Source organism: Arthrobotrys flagrans (assembly GCF_004000055.1).
Source record: "Arthrobotrys flagrans strain CBS H-5679 chromosome Unknown unitig_0, whole genome shotgun sequence".
Taxonomy (NCBI): Eukaryota; Fungi; Ascomycota; class Orbiliomycetes; order Orbiliales; family Orbiliaceae; genus Arthrobotrys; species Arthrobotrys flagrans.
This window is the reverse complement of record NW_027137550.1, coordinates 2,717,343-2,735,704: the sequence shown is the minus strand read 5'-3', so window position 1 is coordinate 2,735,704 and position 18,362 is coordinate 2,717,343. Positions and strand designations below refer to the sequence as shown.

The 18,362-nt window shown below is 46.1% G+C and overlaps 5 protein-coding genes across 5 annotated transcripts; all 5 read right to left on the bottom strand.

Moving 5' to 3' along the window:
- Nucleotides 1–145: 145 nt before the first annotated feature.
- Nucleotides 146–1,017, bottom strand: DFL_003848 (uncharacterized protein; the record flags this gene model as incomplete). The annotated part of the gene is made up of 2 exons (XM_067632842.1): nt 146–826; nt 889–1,017. The coding sequence occupies 2 exons, from the start codon at nt 1,015–1,017 to the stop codon at nt 146–148; spliced, it is 810 nt and encodes a 269-aa protein (XP_067491071.1).
- A 1,668-nt stretch (nt 1,018–2,685) lies between these two features.
- DFL_003847 (uncharacterized protein) lies at nt 2,686–3,120 on the bottom strand (the record flags this gene model as incomplete). The annotated part of the gene is made up of 1 exon (XM_067632841.1): nt 2,686–3,120. One exon carries the CDS (start codon nt 3,118–3,120, stop codon nt 2,686–2,688), a length of 435 nt encoding a protein of 144 aa, XP_067491070.1.
- Nucleotides 3,121–3,789: 669 nt separating this feature from the next.
- On the bottom strand, nt 3,790–7,394 carry DFL_003846 (uncharacterized protein; the record flags this gene model as incomplete). The annotated part of the gene is made up of 12 exons (XM_067632840.1): nt 3,790–3,966; nt 4,023–4,338; nt 4,407–5,784; nt 5,851–5,864; nt 5,939–6,013; nt 6,073–6,293; nt 6,361–6,675; nt 6,756–6,789; nt 6,855–6,885; nt 6,955–7,014; nt 7,085–7,093; nt 7,199–7,394. 12 exons carry the CDS (start codon nt 7,392–7,394, stop codon nt 3,790–3,792), a joined length of 2,826 nt encoding a protein of 941 aa, XP_067491069.1.
- Nucleotides 7,395–9,573: 2,179 nt separating this feature from the next.
- DFL_003845 (uncharacterized protein) lies at nt 9,574–11,492 on the bottom strand (the record flags this gene model as incomplete). Its single annotated transcript, XM_067632839.1, has 2 exons — nt 9,574–10,918; nt 10,996–11,492. 2 exons carry the CDS (start codon nt 11,490–11,492, stop codon nt 9,574–9,576), a joined length of 1,842 nt encoding a protein of 613 aa, XP_067491068.1.
- Nucleotides 11,493–16,045: 4,553 nt separating this feature from the next.
- Nucleotides 16,046–17,297, bottom strand: DFL_003844 (uncharacterized protein; the record flags this gene model as incomplete). Its single annotated transcript, XM_067632838.1, has 2 exons — nt 16,046–16,206; nt 16,277–17,297. 2 exons carry the CDS (start codon nt 17,295–17,297, stop codon nt 16,046–16,048), a joined length of 1,182 nt encoding a protein of 393 aa, XP_067491067.1.
- Between the last annotated feature and the right edge of the window lie 1,065 nt (nt 17,298–18,362).

The following is an 18,362-nucleotide window of genomic DNA, read 5'->3' as shown; positions in this document are numbered from 1 at the left end:
AATGTAGATTCTAATCATATCTATGAGATTTTGACTTGTAACTATTGAACATGATGGCATCTCCGCATATATCTAGACAATCAATACTCTGATATCGGGATATAGAGTGTCGAAATATTGACCGATAACGGTACCATAGCTGACATCATAGAAGTTTACGAGCGTAGTATTTTTCCGGCTGATTTCTTTCTCGAGCAAGGGCTTTGCCTATCGATAACATATCGGTAGCTACAACGACCGTGTTCATATGTGGACCCGCTTGGTTGTATTGGGAGACGTATTCTCGACAGGCGGCGCTATATTGGAATCCGGTTTGATAGGCTTGGGATTTCCAGGATGGTAGATCGTCCGGGATTAAGATCCCATAGGCTACTTCGTCGTTATTGGGAGGAAGTTTTGGTGCACGTCGTCTGGATTTTGATCTCGAAAGGGTTGTTGCATTTTGACGTTCCGGTTCAAACGAACCCGGTATGGTATCATAGCTACCATACGGAACTGCATAGCCTATACCGCGGGGATCGAAGCCTAGAATATCCCATCCGGGGCCTACGACGTTGGATCGAATTTGTTTGGAAGTTGGGACGTCGTAAATTAGTTCCGAGCCCATCCCACCTGGACCGCCTGGATTGATAAGAACGGAGCCCTTGTATGGGACATTTTTATCCGCGGGGTATTTTATTATAGGGACTATTGCGCGGAGTTCATTGTTGGGTTTTTGGTAGTCTAGCGGAACGCTAAGTCTTGCGCATTCGAAGGGGATTTCGAGGGTTTCACTGCTGCAGGGGTACCATTTTAGGTCGATGGTGGGTGGGATCTGGGAGGTATCCTATGATCGTATGAGCTTGAAGATTTTCTTGACATGCGACTGTTTTATAAGAGTCAACTTACGTTTTCGAATAGCCGCTCTCTTTGAGCCTGTCTTTTGAGGAGAAATGGATTATGTGGATGTGAGCTTTCTAGATCTAGACCTTCGACTCCATATAAAAGAATCAAGGTAAGAAGGGCCTGTTGCAGCATGGCCTGGGATTGAAGTTGATACGGTTGGTATTAAGGTATAAAATTATTGTAAATATAGGTCCTGGAGAGTCTTCGACTATAGCTGGGATCTGGACAGATCCTAATTAACGTCAGACTCGATCGATCAATCGGCTCTATGAGGGTCAAGAAGTTGGATCGAATGTGGTGATGACCCACCAGGCCTGCTCTGAAATCTCAAGGCTTTATAAGCCCAAACGTCGGTATTGCGCCTTAACGAGGCTAGCTCTTGGTATAGATATATCGGCTCGCAATGGAGACGGCCACGTCATGGACGGCCGCAACCCTAAGTTCAAATTCGCGTCAATCCAGTATAGTCCTGTAGCCTAGCGTCCCCATTAGCGATCTTAAGATCTTGATATGATGTCTCTGACTCCAAGATCTCGACGTCGGAACGCGAACGTGTGTAGGATCCGTAAATTGGGGCGAAGTCGGCTACCGGGCCTCGAATGCCGAGGTTGCACCAATTGTGGGGAATGACGTTACCTCACTCATGTAACCTCCCGCTCGTCAATACCTCACCCCTTGCCTCGCAGTTCGAAGTGCCTGTTCATGGGTTCGGGACAGTGGAATAGCGATACTGCTAAGATGTTTCTCTCGAAAGCTTGAACCTGGAAGTCTGAGGCCCCGCCACCATTTATCGGAGTATAATATTTCCTGGCGGGGTATATTTCAAGGTTCTGGGGATATTCTAGACAACCGGACTGAACCCTCTATATACCCATTCTTTTAGTCATTCGTGGGGAAGCGTTTCCCATAACGACATTGTTGACTTCGTTCATTATTTCCTCCATCCCTGAAATCAATATTCGCGTAGTACAAGTCTCCGTCGATGTTTCTCCTGCAAACAAGGATCGTGGTCGAAGGGGTACCCGGATAAGATGAGGCTTAGACTCGGATACATCCGTACGCCATTTCTCGGCAGTTGTTGGCATCAAGTAAAATATTTCTTGAAAAGCGACCCTTTCGCCGATTGTGGAATCTGCGAAAGCCGCCGTGTAACTTTTTTGTTCGTGTTAATATATCTTGCGAACTTGTCCCGGTGCCGCAGACGAACTTTGCAATTGTTCGCTGCGACTGATCTGGGATAATGCATGTTGTACGGATATCGAGTTGCCAGACGAAGTTGAGAAGGCTTGTGATATTAACTGGACCTTGAAGCTACCTTATGAGAGAAAATTTCCAAGAAGAAAACGAATGCAACCGATTCCAAAGAACTATCTATCTAGTAACTCTACTAGCCTCTTTGTAAAAGGTCTAATTAATTGATATTCGGTCAATTCTGAGCACAAAATTGGTCTTCTAGAAACAACACAAGTCCCGCCAAAATACCACAAGGTCGATTTGCCATGGCTGATCGACCTCCCTCCATGTTATTACTACTTGCTATACTACAAAGGAAGTTACGAAAAAATTGTAGCCTTATACAAAGTTCGTTTCTTTGGAAGCAAGAGCCTGAACGGAAGAAAAAAAGAAAATTAAAAATTAAAAATTAGTCATTTCAGTAAGAACAGCTAACAGCAAGGGAATAATATAGGTTCAATTGATGCTGACGCCGAACTTGTCTCGTAAACCAGCCTGCCCCTGGCGCCCGAACCCAAGTTAACAGAAACTGTGAAACAAAAAAGTTGAATTCAGGAACCAATTAAATCATGCCCGAGATGCAGGACCACTCCCAGCATCTGGCAGTGGTGGCTTGGAGGGCCTAGTTTCCGCTAGTGATTTCTCCCAAAGTTTGTAGACATACTGAATCTTCTCCGTCATATTCCTAGCAGCTCCTAACGCATCCATATCTTGCCAAATATCCATTGTAGGAAGTTTTTCATCAAGGTCCTCCTCTCCTGCAGCCACAGCTGCAGCCTTTTCCTCAAGCCGTCTCAAATTCTCCGGTAGCAAAGGCTGGAGTGTGATGCTGGTATAGTCTATGTTTTCCCGTTTGGCCGGTGTGACGAAACCAAGGCTGGGTATGCTTGGTAATGGTGGCGGTGGCAGTCTGTCCACGTCCATTTTTTTAGTCGGAGGTGTCGTGAGATAACTTGCGGGTGCACCTAGTGCTGGAGCTGGTGATTGCGAGTCCACTTCCATTTCTTCAGAAGGAGGTAATTACTAGACAAGAGAAATCTCTGCGACGCCAAGATCCCTTGTATTCGGCAAATCTGGGGTCATTCGTGTTAGCAGAGAGGCCCAGGGTTGACGAACCGGGGCTTTCCCTTTTACCCCTTCGGCTTCTGTCGTGATTGCGAGATTGTAATTTTTTGGAAACGGTTATATTAGCTATGAGAGATTGGTGTCTCCTGTCATGGTGGTTGTTTCTTCTGAAAGGATTTTAATCGTATTTGTATAGGGAGATGGAACAATTATCGGCGAATTATGAGATTTGTTTGAGAAACCGCTCCTCCGACCTGATCATCCGGTTGCCCCGGCCGCCGATTTATGGAGCTGTTTGTGATGTGATTGGAACATTGATCGATGCTAATATCAATAGATCTACAAGGTATATCAGTAGAGACATCGTGGATTCTATATTTAGAGAAATGTGAATCTGAAGACTTCATTGAATTCATTAATTCAGGATACAAGCTATTCACTAAGCAAGCAAGTACTTAACATGCAGGAGTGCTCGTTTATTCGTTTATTCTTTTGTTTTCCTCTTTGTTATATTATTCGTTATTCGAATTTCGATACTGTTAAATTCAACCCTTTGCTTAAATGTCTGCCTTCGTAGAAATGTGGTAATAAAAATCAAAGAATGAATTAGTAACCGTCAGCAGCAGCTTTACCAGCCGGACGTCCCTCAGTGACGATATCCAAAACTCTGTGGTCTCCATATTGTGTGAGCTCGCCAGGGTTATTTGAAATGGTGGCGGAACATTCGACAACAGAGATCTTCAATGTACGGAGGCCCTGACGTGGGATCTCCCTTCCGTTCGGCTATTTCCACGTGTTAGTTGAGAACATTATAAATTGAGCCTCAATTGTTGACTTACATCGGTGATACGCCAGTGCAAATGCCGCTGAAGGTATGGAATGACTTCCTCTGGAATCAAACTATGCAACCCATTGGCTGGGTCTTCAATATCGTCGAGAAGGGCGGTGGTAAGAGAGACTTGGCCCGTAACGATAGTGTGGTCCTGGGATTGGGTCTCGCAGTTGGAACAGGCGCTTCCGTCTCCACGCTGAACGCCGGCGACGAAGTTGTAGATTCCGCCGACACGGTTCTTGTCCCACATCCAAGTTGCTGGATCTGGGTTGAAGTCCCCAAGGAAGATGTGGACTGTGAATGGGCGGCCACCAAGGTCGAATCTAAGTTGGTCAATACGTTAACATCCTGTTCCGTGTCAAGTTTCTCTACCCTTTTTGATATAGTTTACCTTTCGAATCGAATATTGGCATCATATTCGTGATAAGTAAGTGGTTCCCCTGAGGTGGAACCTGGCTGACCTAGGCTCATATCACCGAATCCGCGGCTCAACTCTCCTTCTTGACCGGGCTCATCATCGATACCACGGGATCCAGGCTGAGCCGGTTGTTTTTTAGATCCAAGACGCCCTTGGGCCATATGGAAACCGCCCCCAATAATGCCACCGAATTTAGTAGCGAGAGCACTACCGCTGCTGCCAGGGTTTCCTGGAGCACCAGGGGGTTGTTGTTGCTGTACTGGCTGATGACCTTGAGCAGCTTCGCGACCCGCGGTAAGGGCTTCACCAAAATGCAATTTGGCAGAGGACACAAGACCACTAAGGCCGCCTTTCTTGGGTGGTGGAGAACTATGCTGCCCCTGTGGGGTGTGACCAACTGGGCCTTGTTGTGGAGGCGCAAATTGCTGCTGTTGTGGCTGTGGAGCGAATTGCTGTCCCTGGGTCTCACCAGTAGGTGGTGGTGAGAACCCCTGGGTTGGAGGAGGGGAGAATTGTGTCTGCGCAGGTGGTGACGTAACCGCTTGGGCTTGCTCCTGCGTAGGTGGAGGAGCGAACTGTTGCTGTTGAGTCGGTGGGGGTGAGAACTGCTGTTGCTGAGTCGGCGGGGGCGGGAACTGCTGTTGCTGAGTCGGAGGGGGCGGGAACTGCTGGCCCTGGGTGGTTTGAGGAGGCGGAGACGAAAATTGCTGTCCCTGGGTAGGGAGCGTCGTTGGCGGGGTGAACGGTTGCCCTTGAGACTGAGCTTGCGCTTGGGCTGTTGGTGGAGGAGCGAAGGTCTGCCCGCTGCCGGAAGGAGGGGGAGCGAATTGCAACTGCTGACTAGGTCCTTGTGTTGTCGGTGGGGGCGCAAACGATCCGCCTGCACTAGCGGAACCGCCTTGGAATGACTGCGTCCCGGTCTGGGTAGCAGCAAAGAGACGGTTTCGTGGAACTTGAGTGTTCTGGACACGTCTTCTGACACGAGAATACAAGTCGGTGACCTGTGCAACAACGTCATTACGGTACAGTGTTGCGTTAAATTCGCCAGTGGAGTCTCGGTATTGGGGCAGCCATGGCTGAAGTTCAGGGTACGATGAGCCAAATCGAGTCCAGTTGCGGACGTCGTTGGAAGTGTAGACGCTACCTCGGTCGTCCTTGTGGAATGGAGCTAGTGGAGTATCTGCATTTTCGCGGGTACCCGCAGCAATCGACCAAGTTCCTCGTTCGTCCCGAAGTTGGGATGACTGTGCATTGAACCAAGCATCGGGATATCGGTCAGTATCGGCGTAAATGGCTTGCCAGATAGCGAACAAACGATCTACATTGCAGTGGTGAAGCCAGAAAATAGGATCTAAGAGACATAGGTTAGCGGATACAAAGCGGGTTTGCCTAACCACTTAAGTAATTAAATGCATACCGAAAGAAGAAACCCTAATTAACGGGGCCAAAGTTAGATATTAGCGGGCTTTGGTTTCTTTTGAGCTATCGAAATCTTGGTAACTTACGTATTCCAGCTCATATGTCCACCACCGCCTGTGATGCCGTGGATTTCATTGTGGATTGATTCGAGAGATTGGTAGCTAAAAGTTGGAGATTATTAGCTAATGAGAAGGAAATTAGTACATTCCAAGGTGCATACCTGTTGGGCGCTGGAGGATTGGACTGCTGAGTGCTAGAGTACCAGACATAGTTGCTGGTTGTGAATGACCTGTAAACATCTTCACCAAGAGAACTTAAATTTCGCAATGCCTCCGTGATGGAGTCATTATCAACAACTCCATTAGCCCACTGAGAAGAAGCAGTTGGGTTGCGAGAATTATATTCTGGTGGATAACGGGAAGTTTTCGTCGCATTTGCGAACTACCAATCGAATGTATATTAGAAACGGTTCACATCACTATTTTTGAGGGGAGATGGCTGTAGATACGGGAAAGAAGTTTCCATCCTGATCCTGGAAACTAGTGATTCCTTGCGTGGTGACAAATTTGTAGCTGTACAAAGGGTTGTCAATTGTTTCGAAAGGTCGAACGGTATCTCCAGCTGAAGTAGGAGTGAAGACCTGAACGGTAGGTAAGGTGCAGAGATAAGGAACGTTTAAAGATCTTCTGCCTCCACGTTCTTTCAGCTGTGCAGTGTCCCAGTATGGAATACGGAATGTTTGGGCCGCGGCCTGATATCGGTTTCGAAGCTCTTGGTCTGGATATGCTGCGGCGATTTGTTGCATGATTGAATGGAGGATTTGCTATAGATACCAAATTTACGGATCAGTTCTCCATACCTGTGTGTAATTAAATTGTACTATTTTTTACAAGGATCAATTACCTCGAAGACGGCAAGATACGGTCGATGCCATGTTCTGTTAATTCCGATTTAGAAACGATCTCTAGCCAAAGGCATGGGATATGACACTTCGTTACTTACGGGAAGAGGACGGACGCGTGTGTGCAATAACCTGTATACGTATTTGATTAGCTAGTTGAAATCAAAGGGGCCTGTATCTGAATAGTAGCTATAGACTGACCCCTCCAACTAGTTCTCGGGTTAGGACTGGTGTTCTCGTCCCAGGGAACGAATGGCTCGCCTACTCGACAAATGCGTATTAGCTCGTATATTCAAGATATACCTATCATCATTATCATTCAGGATCTTACCATGAATCCCTATATTATAAAGAGGTTTCGGTCAGTCACGGATTGCACAAGATGAGCCGTCTGGCGACGAGACAAGCCATGGATATATAAGTACTAGAGGTAATTCGTACTCACCGGCAATCTGGAAGTAAGATAACTTGTCCGTGGCAGGAAGCTGTTGGAAGGCAGCAAGTGCCTGGAGATACAAGTTAACCTGGTCGACATTTGCTGGGTTTGCAGACCAGGTATCAATCTCTTGACGGAGCGGGAGAGCCCCATCAGGGCCCCTGGTGGTTGGAATACCCGTGATGGCGTACGATGCTGATGCCATGTTGAGAGCTGCAACGTCGTCGGATAGTACAGTTGTGAAACTTACTCCAGAGATGGTGATGTCAGTTTGGCCGAAATCATTGTAAGAAGAGATAATGGGGATGGGGTGCGGTATTGATTCCTTGGTACCTTAAGATAAATAGCGGTTCGGATCCTCACGTAATCAGAACTACTATAGGCGATGAGTGCGAATGTGGATCTTGGTTGAGGTCGGTCTCGGCACCACAGTCCCTTTTAAAGTCCTCTTGTTGCCCACGGGAAACCGGATTCCCGTTGGACAATGCCGCTAAGAAGTACGTATCTATCCCCGTTAATCCACGGATGTCAACGTCCGGAAGACTTCCAAAGCTTAGTCTACGAAACACTGAAACAGAAAATCTTATTTTGCGGCTGAGCCATACCCACTTTCACCTATTCCAGAGTTAGCTGCCGTGACCGTCTACCCCGCGCGCACTTGGTGTCGAAATGGTGCACACGAATGAGGGGTTGTTCTGGCCGATGTCATCGTGCTGCCCACACAATTTCAGCCCTAAACCGGGCCAAACGAACCGGGAATACTATCCCTCCCTGAGAAATCGTCCCGTTTTCTAGTGCTGTTACATTGTGACAACCAATGAGCTCTGCGAGGCTGACTGCATGCTGATTGTGCCCCGCTGACGACGCGGCCTTTGGCAGGGCAGGTCGAAGCGTCTACAACACACAAATTGCAACAAACGGTGACAGGGGGTTGATTCTGCTTACGTTGCACGAGAATCAGCTATGAGGCGAAAAGGTGCATTATGGTGTATGATTGGGTATTTTATTAGACATCAGTATCTCTCGGGTATAAACTATATACAGGGGGCTGCATTTCAGCTTCTGATTCTCAATCTGTAAAAGCATTGACCACATGATCATGGATACCAATCCTCTGCTTGATATCATCGATCCACTACTTCCCCCTGCCGGCTCCTCAAGAGCCCTCCTACTCTCACGAACCGGCTTCTCATACCCGTCAAATTATGATTATACCCCATCAACAACGGTGAACGATCGTCCCAAACACAATCCTTCCACTAAATCCCAACTTGCAGCGTCCGGTTTGTAATACATTGCTAACTACGTCCATCGGCCTTCTCAAAGATATTTCTTGACCGTCAGTACAGCAGCATTCCAGCTATTGGGTGGCAGGTTGTATTGCGTTTTGTGGGACTGAGGTGTAGCATTGGAATCCCCATGTTGTGCGGTTTATGTAGGTTTCTAGGACGAACAGTCGTTTGGGCCGCCGGGTTTGAAGTTTTCATAGGATTGGGCGAGGTGAGATATGAAGTTGCCGGGCTGCTGGAGCCACTTGAGATGTGGTTGAGTATGCGATATTCACTCGCTGTTGAGATATTGAGGGAGTTTGTTTTATAATAAATCAACTTGTGTATTCAGCAGCTGATATAAGGCGAATGAGTCTGAGAAATTGATACTACAAAGAGGATTAATTATTCGAGGCTTTTGAGAATATATATAAAACTTGATAGATTTCTTACTTCCAATTACTGTATGATAGGAAAATTGGAATATGGGAAATCTATCAAAGGGCTCTTGTATAGAAATTTATCCTCTTACAACCTCACCAATTGTCGATAACTTTTGTTTAACTATATAATATATATTATTTTTTACTATTTTTGAAAAATAATGATTCATAGAAAGTTTCTGCGAGAAGTTGTTTCAATGGTTCTGCAAATTGGCTGCGGCTCATGTGTTCTGCTCGATCTCCACTTGGACCCGACAGATTGGACCGTGTGAATGCGGCACGGCACAGCGCAGCACCTTACAAACCATTTTTCTCACTACTTAGGCATGCCTAGATCGTAATCTATTATGAGAATGGTTCATAGTCATTGATAAATCTCATGGGCTCATAGCTTGCAACAAGGTATCGGCGACTCTTCGATATCACCACCTTCCTATCGCGTCAATGTGGTCGGAGGAGCCGCGGTAAATTTTTATACGCTGGATGTAGCCTTCCATGTCAATATTTCTCGGTTACTGACTACACCAGCTTGGCAGGGAATTTTAAGAGTAGTCTCTTTTGCCTTCCCAGCGGAAGTTACCAAGTCGCGGATTGGAATGATACGAATTGAAGGATAAATGCTAACAGCCCAAGAAAAACCACAAAATTCAATATAGTGCCTTCTCCATACAGTTCAAGTCTCGTAGGGCTCTGAATTGTCTGAATACCACCGTTCTCCGTCTTCTGCATCACCATAATCTGCGTCAAATCCTAGATCATCGTCGTCTCCAACTTCGACCTCGTCTCTCGGGGCCGGTTGAATCAATCTTTCATTAGAGAGGTACACATCATCTAGCCGTTCAAACCTATACACCGTCTGGCCTGCAGTTTCATCATCCGCCTTACTAACTCCCCTTGACAGCTCCCAGCTCTGCAGAAGACTTTCGTACCAAAGCGGGGGTATAGTGCCGGGTTTGCTTTGCTTCGGGAAGCAAACTACTCCCTTACTAATATCCTCGTGGCTCAACCTAAGAGACCGTCCGTTGAAGACTTTGTTGGTAGATTCCCAGGCATCTAGGCTCACTAACGTCGATTCCACATGTTTGGCAAGGAGATCTGAGTCGCCTAACTCGAACGTCATGTGGATGTCGGCTAAACGGGGACACGCTGGTACAAGGTCCTCGACCATTTCGGTCACCCAACTTGTCGATGTTATAGTGCCTTCGCAGAATCCGATGGTAAGCTCTTCCAGCTCTTTACATTTGGGCAAGGCCGCCTTGGCCTTGTTGTCAGATTTCTTTAACCAACTCCAACTATTATTTTCGAACTGCGCGTGGTTCTGGACCTTCAGTTTTTTCAGGGTCGGTGCGTGTCTAGGGATTACTTCGTCCCAAAATGGGTGGACGAGGTTTTGGTTTATCCCATACCAGTAGCCCCAAATTTCAAGTTCTGTTAGGGGGTTACAGTGCTGTAGGAGATAGCTATGGGTAGGCCGAATGTAGGTCTCAACAGAGAGTCTGTCAAGACGGGTTCCAACTGTTTTGAGGCCGTTATAAAGCTCCTCTAGATCCTCATTATGCGTCACAGATCCTTCAACAGAGATCCAAAGATCTTTCACATCTTTTAGGCTCGTCCAATCCATCTGGTGGGTAAATCCCAAATTTGAATCCACTTTAAAGACCTCGAGTCCATCAAGATCTCTCAGAGCATCCCTCAAGGCATCGGATGTTGCGTAGGCAAAAACGGGAGCCTGGGAGTAAAATTCGAACCCCTTGATATCTGGACAACGTTTCACTACTTCGCCGGCTTCTCGCATCTCCTCGAGGCCATGATGATCTCCACGATGGGGACCAGACCCAACAACTTTGATGGCCATGTACTGGGCGTTGGAAAGGGCGTCGAGGTATTCGCATTTGTCGGGAAACGTGCTAACGGATATGGCTACGTCGAGAGTGAATCCGCGGTTATCGATCGGTTTGCAAAGAAGCGAAGAGATTCCCTGGTGAACCTGAATAGGTAAACTCGACGTCGTCCGCCATCTGGTGGGCCATTGTTGTTAGCTCGCGGACCCGGAGATACTGTGTTGTTACGTCATGACTCAGTGTGTAACGCTTACTCTACGATTCGTAGGTTCTCCGCAGCAGCAAGAACTCCACTAACTAGCTCTAGAAACTCTGTTCTCTGTCCCTCCGGTATCAGGACCATCAAATCATCAAACGTCCTCCTCTGCTCGAGCCAAGCATCGTGAGGAATTCTGTCGCGGGGTACCTGGTTCGCCCTGATACAACCCTCAGGTGTCACAACCCACGGGTATCGTGTATCGATCAAGAGTTTCTTGCACGCTGTCAATGGATGACCTGTGGACTCTATATCAACCGTAGGAAGGTTATCCAAGTACGAGAGGCGGGACTTGGCTCCAGCGAAACTCCATTCTAAGGTTCCGAGGCGTAGTTCGATCGTTTGGAAGAGTAGTTTAGCGGTGACGGCGCGTAATTTAGGCCGAGGATACGCCAGCCGCAGAGCTTTGAGGGAGGCCTTGTCGAGGTTCAAGCTTATCTCCCTGATAAGTTCGTAGGGCAGAGCTGCCAAAGGGTTTAGCTCAGGTGGTGTCATGGTCGGCTCGGGTCGAGGACTAGGTCGAGGGTACAATTCGATTGCAAATTGGGTCTAAGTTGAAGCCGTAAGGTTGATCGGGGAGGTAGTGTATGGAAGCTGATGTTTGCTAATGCTGGAATGGAATGTGGATGTAGAACAAGGTGGCAGGCGTGCATCCAAATGTCGAGCTGAATCCTGGGCCGTGTCATGTCGGCACAAGCCGTCGACGCCTTCAATCATCAGCTAACTATTTTCGGAAATCCAACAAAACACACGAAATTCATGATATTTCACCAGAGCTGCGCCAAGAACCTGTAATTATGCATGATATTGGCTGTTTGTAAGAATTTTATATTACGAGAAGATTTAAAGATTCTGTGGTACAAATGCCTTGCTGGGATCTTAATAATTTAGATCGTTGTCCCAGTAAACATCCTCATCCTCGTACCAATTACCATACTCAACCTCATACCTTTCGTAGGGGCCATCGTAGGTTCCTGAGAGAGCAGATAGAGGAGACTCTGGTGAATCCGCAGCTTTGTGTTTCTCTTAAGTCCGTTCTCTCTGATGATAAATTGTTCTGCAGGGTTGGCTGGATATGAGACAGTGGGCTCGGTTTCAGACGTGGCAAGGTAGCGAGCATATTTTACGTCCAGATAAAGTGGCTCCGACACTGACTTTCTAACTGGAATAAGGCCAAGAAACCCGTAATCATAATTCTTGTGAAATTGGTCCATCAAGTACATACCGTTTGCGGGTGTGTGGATTCTAAAGGTGTCGGAGACGAGGTTTTCAACAAGAGTATTTCTCAAAGCCTCACCCAGCAAGATAGTGATGAGCCTCCAGGTTAAGTGATACCTTTTTTCTTCGGTAGTCGAGGGCCGAAAACGGAAAAATATCGGCGGCTTCACCAGTTACGACCAAAATCGTACCCTCGATGAGGTATCCTCCGTCTTCTCTGGATCTACAGAGTGCACTAAAGTTGATGTCTCTGTTTAAGCTACTGGCCAATATTAACGGTTTGTCGCGGGAGATTCCGAACTTTTGAACGATGGTAGACCCTCCTCCACGATAACCATGTTAGAATATTCCGACTGTCGAATCAAAAGAGCCTGCTATGGGTTAGGGGGGGTAAATACCTAGCAACGACAGATCAATGCCACTTGGTGTCGTCGGATCGTTTCCAGGATCCCTTGGTGTGATCTCTGGGGCCACGGCGTTGTTGAGTGCTTCTTGAAGCAGGGACCCTTGGACCCCACTAGGTTGATTTTCAGTAGGTGAGGATGTACTGCTGCCTGGACGGCTGACATTTGGTGTTATTATTCCTGATGATGGCCTACCCCCCAGTTTCGCAGTTTTTTAGGGCAATTAAGGATAACTGAGCTAGTTCTTGCAATTCGTGGAGCTCGAATTCTGGAAGTTTGGTAAGAAGTTGAAAATTGGTGGTAGCACTAGCTATCGCTAGTAGAATACGACTCTCGTGGTACTCTATCATCGAGGTCGCTTCTAAGAAGTCGACGGCCTTGACATAGCACCTTGGATATTTGGTTCGTAGAGGAGCAAATGGCGTAGTGAGACTCTTCATTTCCTCCATTTTTCTGTGATTTGGTCGAGGAAGCGATGGCGGATGTCTAAACTTAGAATAGCTAATAGCTATAGTGATACTGATCAACAGCTGATCAACAAACTGAGTTTGCACGTTTCGGCTACCCCTCTTCTCATATGCTTAGCTTTGGCCCTCTTTCGTGTTATCGGGATAAACGTGTAAGGAACTTACTAGTATAACCTAAATGCTAAAGGGATGCAGATAGGAATACAGGAGTATCGAGACTAGGGTATGGTTTCCTATGGATGATGTCGTTAAATTCTACCCGGGGTAAGGTGCTGAGTTGAAGCTCGAAAACAAGGGCCCAGTATAGCGTCTAGGAGAATGAGAGTAGAACTAAGGGTAGCTAAGTAGGGGCCGGGGCGGTAAAGAATGGGGGGAAGTGACGGGATAGACGATGGGGGTGCCGATTATGATATGAGGAGGTGAGAAGGTGTGGAGGTGAGGTTGGGTGTGGCTTCGGAAGTTGGAGTTTGATGGCGAACCTTATCAGATAAAGTTACATTTAAATATTTGCTACAAGTGTTACCTGAGGATTTAACGCGACCAGATAGTTTGTGTACTCTCAGCACCGATATGATTGTCAGCGTAAAAATAATTTAACAAGCAGTCTCGTAACGGTTAAGAAGGACAAGTAGTTAAGTAGTTGATGACTGAAGTAGATACAAAGCGTAAGCTGCCCTTGAATTAGACTATACAATGCTTCCAAACCTCTCTTCGAATTGAAAACATGAGTTCCGAAGCGAAGCGACATACGTCACCTCAGGAGGGTGTATCTCCAAGAAATTTGCTTAAAGGATATTATCCTCCCGGCATGGTATGTGGGTATCTACCTAGTGAAGTTTCTAAGTAACCATCACCAAAATATTCTTAAGAAGATTTAAGAAAGTTCCAGATATGGGCCTGGGTCTGGCAATCTCGGGGCACGAAACTAGGCCTAGGTAGTATGGCAGGTGTATCTAAGATTCCACTGTCTCATGGTGACTTCGACGCTAACTTTAGTCATTTCCCGGTATTCCGCACACGTACTTACATCTATTCTTGATAGAATATCCGAACACAGATGGTGAATGGGGAATAAAGAAAGCTCAAACTCGGCTAGCCGTGTTAGTCGTTCTAGTAGCTATAGGCAGCCTGGTGGTACTGTTGGTTATTATACTGGTAATTCTATATACAATATACTAGTAATTCTATATACAATATACTGATAATTCTATATACACTGAGCTGTGCCGCTTAGAAAGGTGTAAATAGGTACGGCTTTGAACTATGTAAATACATCATCTTGAGACAAATGCATTGCCAAAAAATAAAGATTATTGCAGCGTTTACAAGCAATGAAGATTTCACTATTTCGCACTCAGTATTTTGATCGTACAGAAGTAGGTAGACGTATTGCGTAGGTAGGCAGGTAGGCAGTAAGAGAGAAAGGCACTTTCCTCGATCGGTATATAGATATAATAAACTCTCTTAATAAAATATTTATAGTGCCCGACTGAAGGTCGTAGTCTCATCAAACTAAGCAGTTTCTGTACAGAAGGGGGCAAAATGAGCTTTGGAAGACTACGTCTTCCCAAAGCCGGGGCAGGTTCTTTGTTGTATTCTGAGGTAAATTCCTTCGATAAGTTCTGGGTAACTGGTATGCTTCTGCAAATGTCCAGTAATGTCCTAGCTTCGTGACTAGTGGAATATCAAGTGCCCATAACCTGTAGGAGGCTGCTCCGTGATTGTTATTGGAATAGAGAATTTCCTTATCGGGAATCAAGAATTGGAGAAGGTCGACCGATGCTAGTCTACACGAAATATACAGAACGTGAAGTTGTGTTGTGGGCACGTGACTGCGTGAAGCCCTGGCTGCTTCAGGCTGCAACAGGATCCGGCTTCCCTTGAAGCTAGCTAGATGCAGACTAGTGCATTGGATTGGTGGAGCTCCCGCGTGCAATATATTCTACTACTCCTAATTTGGATGTAGCGTAATATTTGCAACATAACCAACACAACTTACTATTACACCAACCTCATAGTTAGAATGAGGACTTTTCGAGATCCATGTGCACTGGGGTAAATATTTACAATTGAAACTTCAATTTCATTCTAAAGCAGTCTTGATTCTAGGTTTCAAATACCTTAGCTAAATATGATAGCGTTATTAACCTGCTTCCAAAACGTTCAACGCGAATGATACAATTCCCTCAACGCAAACGTTTCGAGATGTCGGTCAGATTGATTGTGGTTCAAACAACTGGATAATATCGTAGGGCTGAATCAAATGCCTGACTTGGATATGCTATCTACTAATACACTCGTTTTGACGTCCAAAGCGACAGCGACAGTTACAGTCTCTAGAACACAGACCATCCTGGCTACAACGACGCTGTCCTTTACCCTCACAATTTCATCTACAATCGGCGAAACAACTGCCACATCGTTTGTTTCGGCTATAACATCGTGTGTAACGACTAGCACATCTTCAACACTTACCGTGCCCAGTATTTCAACCGTCACAGTCGGGAGACCATTCAGAATATCATACGTCTATGGTGGTAGTTTGTGGTAGCTCAAGCGGAGCACAATTCTATATAAAAAACGCAAATACTGCCGTCGACGTCGGCGCCTGCGCTAATTTGAGTGTTGTTACCGCACTTTACATTGTTTAATATTTAATGTTACTATGTCAGGCCCTTTAAATCTTAAGACTTGTTCTTTGAAAACAGTAAACTATAAGCAAAGAAGACAGAATATACACGCAGAAGCGTTTAAGTGCAAATAATTTCAAAGAGCAGTTGCAAGACCCCGGTCCCCGTCTCGAATTTCAAAATCTCATAGCACATGAACATTAAACAACATGGGTATATAATAATCGCAAATCTTATCCTTATACTTCTCCTAGTGTCAGTAAATACAATTCCATCATAATTTCGTTCAATATACGCTCTATATTATGTAATGGCGGCTAGCATGGCCACTACAGCTTGAGTTTCCTTTGGGATTCCAACCATCGTTGGGTCTCAGGGTTAGACATATTCCAATGGTTAAGAGTCTCGTCCATGACCCCGTTAAGGAGGTACTTTTTATCTTGTTGGCATGGTGGTGCAAGTGTTTGCTCGTTGCCGCATTCGACCTTGACTATCGGGATGTCAGTAGAAATTCGACAAAAAAGTCGTAACGTTAACGAAGGGGTAGGTTTAAGTCTTACCAAGCATGAGAACACCCTCGACCTCATCCTTTGCATTGCGCCATGGGAACTCGACGCAAGCATCCTTTGTGGTTTCTGGCTCCCGTTTGAAAGCGCACATCTCTGTAAATCCTCCCATCGGCTGAAGTATGACCCGCTTAGGCCACTTAGTCACAGTCCCGCAACTCCTTACCATCTTTGGCACAAAGGTGAAGAAAGCGCAGTATGGGTGCAAAACATCCCACTTGGGGGCCGAATATGAGCGAGTATTGGTCCAAGTCCAGGACTTCTGAAGCGAAACACCAAGGCCGACACTAAGCACAGGAAGACTGATTTGGAATCTATAATCGATACCCACAGCTAAACTAATCATTTCACCCTTGCCGATTGAGACAACAGGGGCGTCCGGATATGGGAAGATTTCCTGAGCCGGAAGCCATCGCTGCTCTTTACCGTAGAAGTATTCACGACGTTCCTCACAGAAAGAGGTGCATTCGTCATTTTCTCCTTTGCTAGGGCAAAATCCCGCTGGATCTAAAGGATCTTGATTGCACCCCTCAACGTGACTTGGTGGTCCTTCGTCGGGGAAGATGGGATTAGGGTGGCGACAAGGATTTGCAGGCTCAATTCCCTGTCGCTTGATGAGCCTTTCGGAAACATTGGAGAGATATGATCTTTCCTTAAGTGTTGTATTCGTCATGCTTCCCGGGTGGCCTCTATTTTGCCAACCCTCTATTGGTGTCGCTCCAATTTGTGTTCCATAGCTGAGGGGCTCCGTTCCTCCCTCTTTTTCGTCTTTCTCAGGCATCTTATAGATTCCCATATCAACAGGGATTGCGCTGGTGATCTTCTTTTCACGGAAGACCTCTTCGCGGTTAGCGGCGCACCAGCTATGCGCGCTGAGGCCCGGGTTCCCGATTACTTCGGGAGTATCATCATCAGGAATTGGTGCTGGAGCGCCATGAACCAATGGGGATGATATAGCAGTGAAGGCGAGGAGTGTGGTAAGAGCTGTAACAGGATCTTTGAAGGAGTTGATCATCTTATTGAGCTCAAGCTTAATCAATAGTTTGTGAATGAAAGATAGGTTGAAATTGAAGAAGGATATTGGATTTTTAGATTAGTAGTAGAGGAAGCAGTGGGCTGTGGTCGTCTGTACTATGAAAAATATCTTTCCGATCTTAGGAAAGGGAAGCTCTACTTATAGCACCCTCATAGACTGACTTGACTAGAAGTCCCGACTTCTAGATGATGACTCCCTTAATCCCTATCTGAGATAATAGCGGTGTACATCCATCTACAGGAATCATGATGTTGAGAATCAACCAAAAGTGTTCGGGGCGTTCCAGAAGACTGGTACGTACGAGATATGTTTGTGGTTGCCTACCTTATCGTAACATCAGCCAAATTAAGTTGGTCCCTGGTAGTTTGAATATCGGCACTGAATCAATACTCTGTACTCACGCTTGTGGTAGCTGTGACACTATTGGCGATAGTCGTAAGATGAGAGAGAAGAATCAAAGCCAAGGCCGACCGGTTCTAACATAAAGCCCTTATTGGAAACTAGCATCTTCACAGTATATTCTCGCCACCTCATAGGCCAAAGGATCTAGAGTCAAAGCTGTTGGGCAATGGAATACACCATCCTTAGGTCGGAATAATGGTGGTCCGATATCGAATTACGCCAGTTACGTTCCACCTTTATTGTCATGAATCCTTTGAGATTGTGAATATAATATGTCTTCCGATTTTCAAAAAAATGTAAGCCATTGAATAGAAGCGACTGTCGTTGTCGTCGATTCAATATCTTTGGGCTCTATTCGCAACATCTGGGTAGGCAACCGACACATCCAACAATTCAGCGTAACTTTGCTAGCGATAACGGGGTACCCCTGGAAGGATTGGATATAACCCTTGATATTCCTGACCTGTAATCTTAAAACGTGGACGACAAACAGTGTGGCTGCCCAGGTTATGTCTATATATCATATGAATCCTTATCACGGTCTCTAGTATCCAGATGTGCGTGGCGGCCTGGACCTCGTATACATAATGTTGGAAGACTTAGAATCCAGCGACATTAGTAGAATACTTACTAACCTCCTTC